General features: G+C 31.6%; 1 protein-coding gene across 1 annotated transcript; it reads right to left on the reverse strand.

Moving 5' to 3' along the window:
- Positions 1-4,627: 4,627 nt before the first annotated feature.
- On the reverse strand, positions 4,628-7,797 carry LOC116009227 (transcription factor JUNGBRUNNEN 1-like). The gene is made up of 3 exons (XM_031248738.1): positions 7,537-7,797; positions 5,985-6,280; positions 4,628-5,319 (listed from the first exon to the last, which is right to left on the reverse strand). The coding sequence occupies exons 1-3, from the start codon at positions 7,730-7,732 to the stop codon at positions 4,960-4,962; spliced, it is 852 nt and encodes a 283-aa protein (XP_031104598.1). The 5' UTR covers positions 7,733-7,797; the 3' UTR covers positions 4,628-4,959.
- Positions 7,798-9,164: the final 1,367 nt, after the last annotated feature.

Genomic DNA, 9,164 nt, shown 5'->3' on the forward strand with positions numbered 1-9,164 from the left:
TTTTTTTTTTTTTTTTTTTTTTTGAGAAACCCTTTTCATATTTATTCAAGTAAAGGCATACTATATTCTTCTTAATTAAAGGATGCAAGTCCTGACCACAATATATTAACTCGAGTGAAATGACTTTGAATCGCTTAAATATGAGACTTGGAGAGTTATTTGGTTAGGGTGTGGTTCGTATGAATAATATGGTGCATGCGGGTCCTTCTAATTTAACAGGAGGTTTCATGTTTCATCTTTTGTGTGCAATAGTGTATATATAGATTATACTGTTGATGGGAACCTAGGTCCAACTGAAGTATATATCAAAATCGAGTTGGTCTTGTGTGTGATAATCTCAAGTGAAATGCGTAATACTTTTTAATAAAAATGTATGGTAATACTTTTTTTTAATTCATAAAAAATATTACACTTTAACTAAAAAAGTGTTACATATCTCAAATAAAACGATCTCACACAAGACTTATCATCAAAATTTATCATCTTTCAAAGTTATGAGCAGGACTTGAGGGCTCAGGATTAATTTGCTAAAGCTGGAAAATTTGGTGGAAATCAAAAGAAAAAATGTGAAGAATGAAATGTTTTATAGAAAATTGAAAAATTATTTCCTGTTTTCAAAATGGAAAGTTGTGCTAATAAAAATGTTTTCTGTTTTCTGATCTATAATTTTCTAAATTTTCAAAAAATTGGATAAAATTTTCAGTTAGTAAACGGAGCTATAATTCTATAGATTAAATTAATAAAGTCTGATGGTTGATGATGAATGATTGATTTTAGTACGGAATAATATAAAAAACAAAAAAGGTGGTTGTGTAATTTTCAATGTGACAATTCATGAGGACTTACGTATAAATCTCATGCAAGTAATCTTGGTTCAATTCAATGTACTCCGTGTGTACATATATAGATTCATCTATCTAGTATTCCTTCTTCATTCATCTAATAATTACTCTCTATACAGTAGCAACAAAAAAAAATACTAGATAATTTCATTAAAGTACAAAAAAATTACTCCGTACTAGATAATTAAAGTAAAGTATATTTCGACGAAAGTGACTCGAGTAACACTTAAATTTTATGGACACTACTCAAATTTAATTTAATTTCATATAGATTTCACTTCGGTTGATTTAATTACTATTAAGATCAAACACTTATTTACACTATATCAAAAATTATCATTAATAGTGAGAATACGTACAACTTACCCAAGAATATAATCTCCTTTCAACACTTGTCAATTTCAAACCTGATAGCTTCTTTAATTTGATATCAATAATTGTCATATAAAATGATTACTATTATGCCAAAAGTTATAGACGATAATAAATGCGTAGTAGTCAGAACCACGTTTTGATAACAAGATGCATGCTGACCGGATTCAGCTTTTCATGTCGTCGCCTAACAATTAGTTTCACAATAATAAAAATACTATGTAAAAGAAAAAGAAGGAAAATATTAACCCTATCACATATCCTAAGTTAATTTTATTAGTAAGATGAATAAATGGAAAAGAAAAAGGAAATTATGACCCCATTTTTATGGGTGATGCATATAGAATGATGTTTTCTCCTTATGATTTGATCATTACTCATGTATATATACACATTTGTACATAAGTTTGAATCTTAAATTTAATGACCCCGGCCCTTACCGCTCCTATTTTAGAGATTGGTGGTAAAATAATTTGTACGATATGATATATATGACTGAATTACCCTATAAACTCATATGTAAATGTTTATACATTATAGAAGATGTTAAATTTAATTTAGTCTAAATGTAATAATTGAAAATGGTGGGGATAATTCCTAATATATAAAACATTGTTTATTTCCAAAAGGGGCAATGATGATGTTGATAATTCACCAAAAGTGATGAAGATGGGAGTAGTGGTGTGAAATTGTCAATTATCCAACATTATTGATATGTAATTCATTGGATAGTTGTCAATTGTCATGTTTGACTATATATCCTCTTCTTTTCCCAATTCCAACTGCCCTCTATAATTGGTCCTCCACCACGTGCTTCCTCAAATACCACCCTTCAAAGCCCCTTTTTGTCTCCATTTGTAACACCCCATCCTACACATATGTCTATATATATGTTTTTATTTTTTAATTTACGAAGAAAAAATCAAGAATCGATCTCGAGGTTAAACACTTTGTGCTTAAATGTTATATTTGTGGTTCTCATTGAAAGGAGGTCACAAGATCAAATCTCGATAGTGTGATATTAATTCTTGAACGGCAATAGATAGAAAATGTATAGAATATATATATATATATATATATATATATATATATATATATATATATATACACACACACACAAACTTATAATAGAGTCAGTAGTACATACTTAAAAAAAAAAAAAGAATTGATCTTGAGATTTTTAATGTTAAGAGAGCTAAGTAACCAAAATCTGCGGGGTTTGAATTAGTTGGCAAAGATACCAACCAGGCCGAATTAAGGTTTTTCAAATTCAGTAATTAGGTTTGGTTTCTGCATTATTTTTGAATAACTTAATTTTTATTTAATGTATGTCTTTTTATTATTTTCAAAAGAATGAGAGAGCAAGGGTTTGAGATAATTTTTACTATGGAATTTAAGTTTCATATCTTTATTTTGTTAATATCATATTTCAACCATTATATTTTATTATATATAATAATAAAAACATATTTTTCTTTGATGCCACAAATGGTGTCTATGTTCACACACTATACCTTGGCATTCAAATTCAAACCAACAATTATAACATGTGTTTTGTTTTTTTCTTTTAAATTTAAAAGTAATGATGACATAAGTTACTATCATAATAATACAGTAAATTCTTATAGCACGGCCATATTCAACTTTGATAAATATCATCAATTTTTCCTGTTTAATTAACCATACCAAGTTGGGTGATGAATTTTCTTACCAAATAATAGCTTTCAAGTTAATTAGAATGTCTTTTAATATAAATGAATCTATGATAAGATAATGTTGAACGATAAAGGAGATGAATTAGGTTAATGATAAAATAGAGATTCGCCCCCGAAAGGGGTGGCCGAGTGAGTGGAGTATGATTCCGTGATTCTTGTGCTTAAAGGTTACGAGCCGAGTTTAATTTTTGTCAACACTTTCTCGGTTAGTTGAACTTGTCTCAATAGGTCTTTCTGGTACAATTTACTTCACCTATGTAGTATGAAAACTGTTATACATGAGCGTGATTATATCGATCATTAACTAATGATTGTGTGTTTCTCGATCTTGTCACCTAAAATAATAAAATAAAATAAAGATTGGATCATAAAATTTCAAGAAATTTGAAAATTGGGGTCCATGGGCAGCCGCAGCACATGATGATGGATGGAGTAACATTCAATTCCCTTTTGAAGGACGATGAGGATCGGAATAGCTTTTCAATTACAACTTTTTGTTGGCCGCCACTAGCTCCAATTCATATATAGGTAGACGATATATATGATAATTATGTTGCTCAACAGTTGTTTTCTTTGACCATCAAACACAAACAAAAAGAATCAATCAAAAGTTGGTTCATTCCTAAGGTTTTGAATGTGTGTAGAAGATGATTGTGTTGCTTTTGTCTACAACGCTAATTGACTTGTTCATTTTATTTTATTGAAATGGTTTCAATTTGATTAGTCTTACTATTAGTTCTCTTCACAAGGATGAGTGTTTTTTTTTTTTATAAAAAATTTACAGTTCTTTTTTAGTATTAAATTCGATAATTTGTGATTGAGTAATACTGGTTTATAGTTTTTTTTTAAAATATATTTTTTAAATACATTGGTAAAAAAATAAAATTAACTATAAGAATTTAGCACTTATATCAGAAAAAAAAAATGAAAAGTAGTGATTGATATTTGGTATTGAGATTTAGTTGACTTTAAAATTTCCATTTAAATGAAATTAAATATTTATTCTGAGAAGAAAAAAAAACTTTTCCAATTTTTTTTTTTTTTGGATTTTAGGCTCTCATTTTGGGAAGCCTATTTCGTAATAATGGAAGACAATGACCAAACTAGGCCCAAAGTATATCCTGGGCCAAGTGATCTATAGCCCATCAATTCGAGCGAGATCAGCAAGTTGACACTAATTTCCATTAGAAGCAACCTTGCATGTATATCTTAATTCGATTATTAATAGCTAATCGTGTAATAATTATATGACTATGAGACAAAATGAAATACATATATATATGAATATGGTATGATTACTTAAAACATACTATCTTATGCTTATACATACAAATCAAATTTTGATGTAACTTTTTGTTTTTTTGGAATGATAAGAAAAATTTAGGTAACTGCTAGCTTGAAGCTAAGGTTACTCCGATCTCAGCTCTCTTCAATTTGCTCATGACTAGATCGATTGTTTTCGAGTCAGACAGAAAGATTTAGAAAATTCCACTTCTATAAAACGCTTAGCTTATACCTAATGGCTTCCCACTTATAGCAGGTATGCAACCAACCATGTTTCCACCTCTTGTAAGTTTTTGCCCTTTATCTTATATATGAGATCAAAAAATCAGGTAAATTCGCGCACATGTATAATAATCTGTAACTACTACTTGAAAGTATTATTATTTTCAAGCGATAATTATATGCTATTGACTATTCTCATAACAAGAGATCAGATAAACACTTTGTATATATACAAGAGAACTAAAATATTTGATCTATCGTCCTATATATTATTTATAGATAATATCAAGACATGATGTCACTCTACTGTAGATCGAGATCAATATCATCAATCTATAAGAGAACCACTACATGCATGCTTAGTATTTTTATTACACAAAAAACCTAATTAAATTAAAAAAAAAAAACCATTTTAGAAGAGAGGGAAGACTAAATTGGTTCAGTATAGTCAGTATAAAACTCGACTCATCAACTAAGTAATAATCCAACTCAAAGCATTCAATTAACCTCCCCTCCCTCAGTTCCTACGTATGGCTGTAACAGAAGCTTTGAGGGTCAGTGGCTAAATCCACAACCGATTTCAGCTCATCCCAATGCGGATTCTCTCCGATGAAGAAGTGGCTATTATCTAGTAGTTTCGGAGAGTTCCAGAATGTTGTGGTGTTGGACGAGGATGAGTACGAGGAGAGCGCCATGGATATCTGATCATTTGATGCGTAGAATTGGTTCCTTTGCTCCTGCTGGGCTGCCCCCATTATTGCTTCATTCTTGGAGCTTCCATTCTCCACAATCGTGCTCTGTCTGCTTGTTTGCTGCCTCCAATCTGGCATGCATCTCTTGTAATTTGTTGTCCTCTTGAAGATTCGACACAGTGTCCACACTTCCTGCAATTGTATAAAAAGAAATCCACAGATAAATCACAAAGCAATATTTACTCGATGAACATCTTGAAGTAGTTGTGGCAGGTTTTCGCAGCCACTTAAAAATTCATATATTTTATGTAAATGGCAAACCCTATACCATGTGAAGGTAAGCAAAACAAAACTCTGGTCAAACAGTTGAATTTTTTTTCGGGTCACGTCTCAACTAGTTAGAATCAAACGATGTGCTCATGTGATGACACTTTCCATGTTAGAATTATGTAGGGCTATACGTTTGCGTAGAATATAGTGTGACTTATAACTACGTTGAATATTATCTTTGAAATTGAAGAGTATTAAGTGATCGAATCAAATAATTTTGTTTACTTTTTAAGAGGTAGTGGTCCGACCATATCTTTTTATAAGATTTTGTGTGAGCCATATAACAGGTCAATATTGAGTATTATCGTTACCCAATCCAAGTAGTGTGCAGGTTAACCATTTCCATCAATATTAAGTGATGATCTGATCAACCACTCAAATAGTGACCGAGTATCATCCCAACAGACACATTTGATGACTTTGTCGGATCAAATCAAGAATATAATATAATACCCATAAATTAAATATGCAGATTAGAGTATACATAACATGAAATTAAGGTTTAAGGTTTAAATATACACACTTACAGCTTCTTGACAAATGTTGTTGTTCTTGTCAGCAAGTTTGGGAGGGAGGCGAAACTCATGCATCATCCAATCGGTTTTGGTTCCTTTTCCGGCACTGCCTCTATAGTAAACCAAGGATTTCTTGAGGCCGATGCAGTGGTGGGTTTCGCCGCCGGTGGAATAAACCGGCTTGTCTATTCCGGTTGCCTTCCAAAACCCGGATCCGGTGACCCGGTTAGGTCTCACACTGTTCCTGTATTTCCTCCCTCTGATGCAGAAGAAATACCATTCCTTGTCACCAACATGAGTCCCAATCTCTTCATTTCATCCCATCATGTCAATAATGATCAAGTCAAAGGGTTAGCCATTTATCAAAGGGTTTCATTTGGTTTAATTCACTTTTATATTCCATCATATAAATTTTATAATTCTGCGTAATACACTTCTTCGTTTACGCATTTATACATGGATACTTGTTCTCACATGAAAGAAATTAGGCTTATAGGTTTTCGAATAATTAATCATATATCTAATTAACTCGATCAAGCACACATACAATATATAAACTATATTAAGTGTACTTTTAACTTGTATGCATGTATTGACTGCCCTATTGGCATGAACTCATCTGCCACATGGGCCATATATATTTAATTCATTATCAAGTGGTTTCTTGTACACTAAATATGAATGTGGGGAAAGACAAGGCAGCTGAGTCAAATGAACCCCATGACCTCCCAAGTCATTTTCATGAATTCTTTAAATTAAAACAGGTTTGGTGATTTCTTCTGGTTGGAGCTTAGCCCTTTGTCTTCTCGATTGTCATTAAAAACTCACACACCAATTATGACAATAACTGATCCCTATAAACAATGAAACAGTCAAACTGGCCGAAATCTAGTCATCGTACGTGTACACACGACAAAACCAACAAATATAATTATATATACTACTTCGTATGGTAATTGGATCATCACTTAATTTCCTAATCAAGGAATTGCACTGTTCACCAATATCATTCCAACCTTATCATGCAACTAATGAAATGCATATCCAATTTGATGCGTCTAACATCAATTACGGATAGAAATTTTGGGTTATGATTTAAGATTCGGGTCAAATTTACACGAATTAGGTATAGTTTTTGTGATGCAGTTAAGGTTTTGATTCATATCATCTTATTTTGTAACTCGTTCAAGTCTTGAAAGATTTATCGATGTATATGTTTACACATAAGAGTGTTTTTATTGAAATCCCAACAGATTTTTTATACCCTAAGCCTCACATCTGCACCTTGTGACCTTAGCTGGCAAGGATGATGTAAATCAGCTTAGGTTATTCAAAACTGATCGGTTCAAAGAAAAAGACCAATAGTTGCTCCGACTTGTAATCTTATGATTGTCAAGTTAACAACCTGATCAATTTGGTTGGTTGCCACACAGCTAGGTTGAAGAGTTATTACCATCTCGATTGGAAAAAATGATTTGAATTACATAAAGGGGGTTTAGGGTTTTTGTTTTTGGAAACAACAAAGTTAAAAAATATATACGTATTTGTGTATGTATATACTTACTTGGGAGATCCCAAGGATCATGTTTGTAAATGTCGACTTGTTTGATGAGTTCGATACTGATTCTCTTGTTCTCCACTCTCCGTCGGAGGTAAAATCCGACGAGCTCCTCGTCGGTGGGATGAAACCGAAACCCCGGCAGTATGACTTCTTCATCTTCATCCTTTTCCACGGCCACCACCATCTTTTTTGCTTCCATCTTCTTTGTTTTTCTATATATTATTATTATATGTAATCATGCGTGCAGTGTGCTCTCTGATTTTATGAGTTTCATCATCACCTAGATGCTCACTGTATATATATAGGAATTTATTTAAATAGAAAACAAAAGGGCAGCAGTAGTCAAGGGTCAATGAATGAATGATCTTATTGTCTTTTCTTTCTTGAAAAAAAAAAAATTATTTTTTTAAAAAAATTTTGCTGACAATTCTGAGATTGTTGAATATTTGGTGATTTTTAAAAATATTTAATTGGATAACAGATAACTTATAGCAGACGAAGTCATTAGAGTGTCGTGGTGATGCATCATCACAAGGCAAGCAAGAATTAAAGTATTTTGAAAGTCACCCGAAGGAAAATTATTCTGTAGACTCGGGTCCATCTTGCAAGATGTACCTGCATCTAAAATTTATAATTTACATACTTAGATCTTCATAATTTATATACTGAATGCTTACAATTTACACATTAAATGTTCACAACTCTAATTGTAAACATTCAGTAGGTAAAAGGACACAGTTCCACCTTACAAGGTTGACCCGGTCGAGTCCATGGTATAACTATTGTCACCCGAAGGGGTGGGTCTAAAGTATAATTCTCGTATCAAAAGATTATAAATTCAAATCGATCTTGCAATATCTTTTTAGTCGAGTCTATCGCACGACATATTTTTAATATGATTTATTTCTCCTATATAATTCGTAGTACGAACTATTAAACAAGAGAAGCAAGTTACATTTATGCACCCTCAGACAATAGCTACAAGTTTTCTAGTAATCTAAAAAAATAAATAAAAAGTATTTTGAAAGTTAAATGTGGACCTTTTGAAAATTAGGAAAAGAAAGTATTAAAAGTATAAACCTGAAAAGTAAAGTCCACAAGTGTGGGCATACTGTTTGACTTGGATGATATGATGTTGAATAGGACAAGAAGAAAGTTAGCAAGATATGTGGTATATTTTGTTTAGGGACAGTAACTAGCCGCATAAAATTGAATGTCTGATAAATTCGATATTGATAATAATGCGTGTCTAACTATGTAATAATCAGATTTTGAATAAATTTTGGATGTTAAAAGACTCATGTTTATGTTTTAATTGTTGCATTAATCTCGAACCCAAACCTGATTATATAAAATTTAAAATACCTCATTCAAAATTAGTCTTGGCGAGGACGATTCTCTAAATTCATTAAATTAATTAAGACATAAACTAATATGCTATACTAACACATGCTCAACTAATTATCACATGATTAAGTTTAACTAATGTGATATGACATTCACACCAAAAGTCATATACTTGATCTCACCTCCAAACTCTTTCAACATATTAAAAAGAAAAGAAAATCAAGAATGCCCATTCTTAATTTCCAAAGAAAACCAAACCCCGACTATTGTGTGCACGCACAGGA

This window comes from Ipomoea triloba, chromosome 2 (assembly GCF_003576645.1).
Source record: "Ipomoea triloba cultivar NCNSP0323 chromosome 2, ASM357664v1".
Taxonomy (NCBI): Eukaryota; Viridiplantae; Streptophyta; class Magnoliopsida; order Solanales; family Convolvulaceae; genus Ipomoea; species Ipomoea triloba.

Bases quoted from the DNA above. Each gene is read 5' to 3' on its own strand.
- LOC116009227 (XM_031248738.1), bottom strand. From the start codon at position 7,732: ATGGAAGCAAAAAAGATGGTGGTGGCCGTGGAAAAGGATGAAGATGAA. The intron at 6,281-7,536 runs GTAAGTATATAC...GATGAAATGAAG, and splicing joins TGATCCTTGGGATCTCCCAA to AGATTGGGACTCATGTTGGT. The intron at 5,320-5,984 runs GTAAGTGTGTAT...ATACAATTGCAG, and splicing joins ACAACATTTGTCAAGAAGCT to GAAGTGTGGACACTGTGTCG.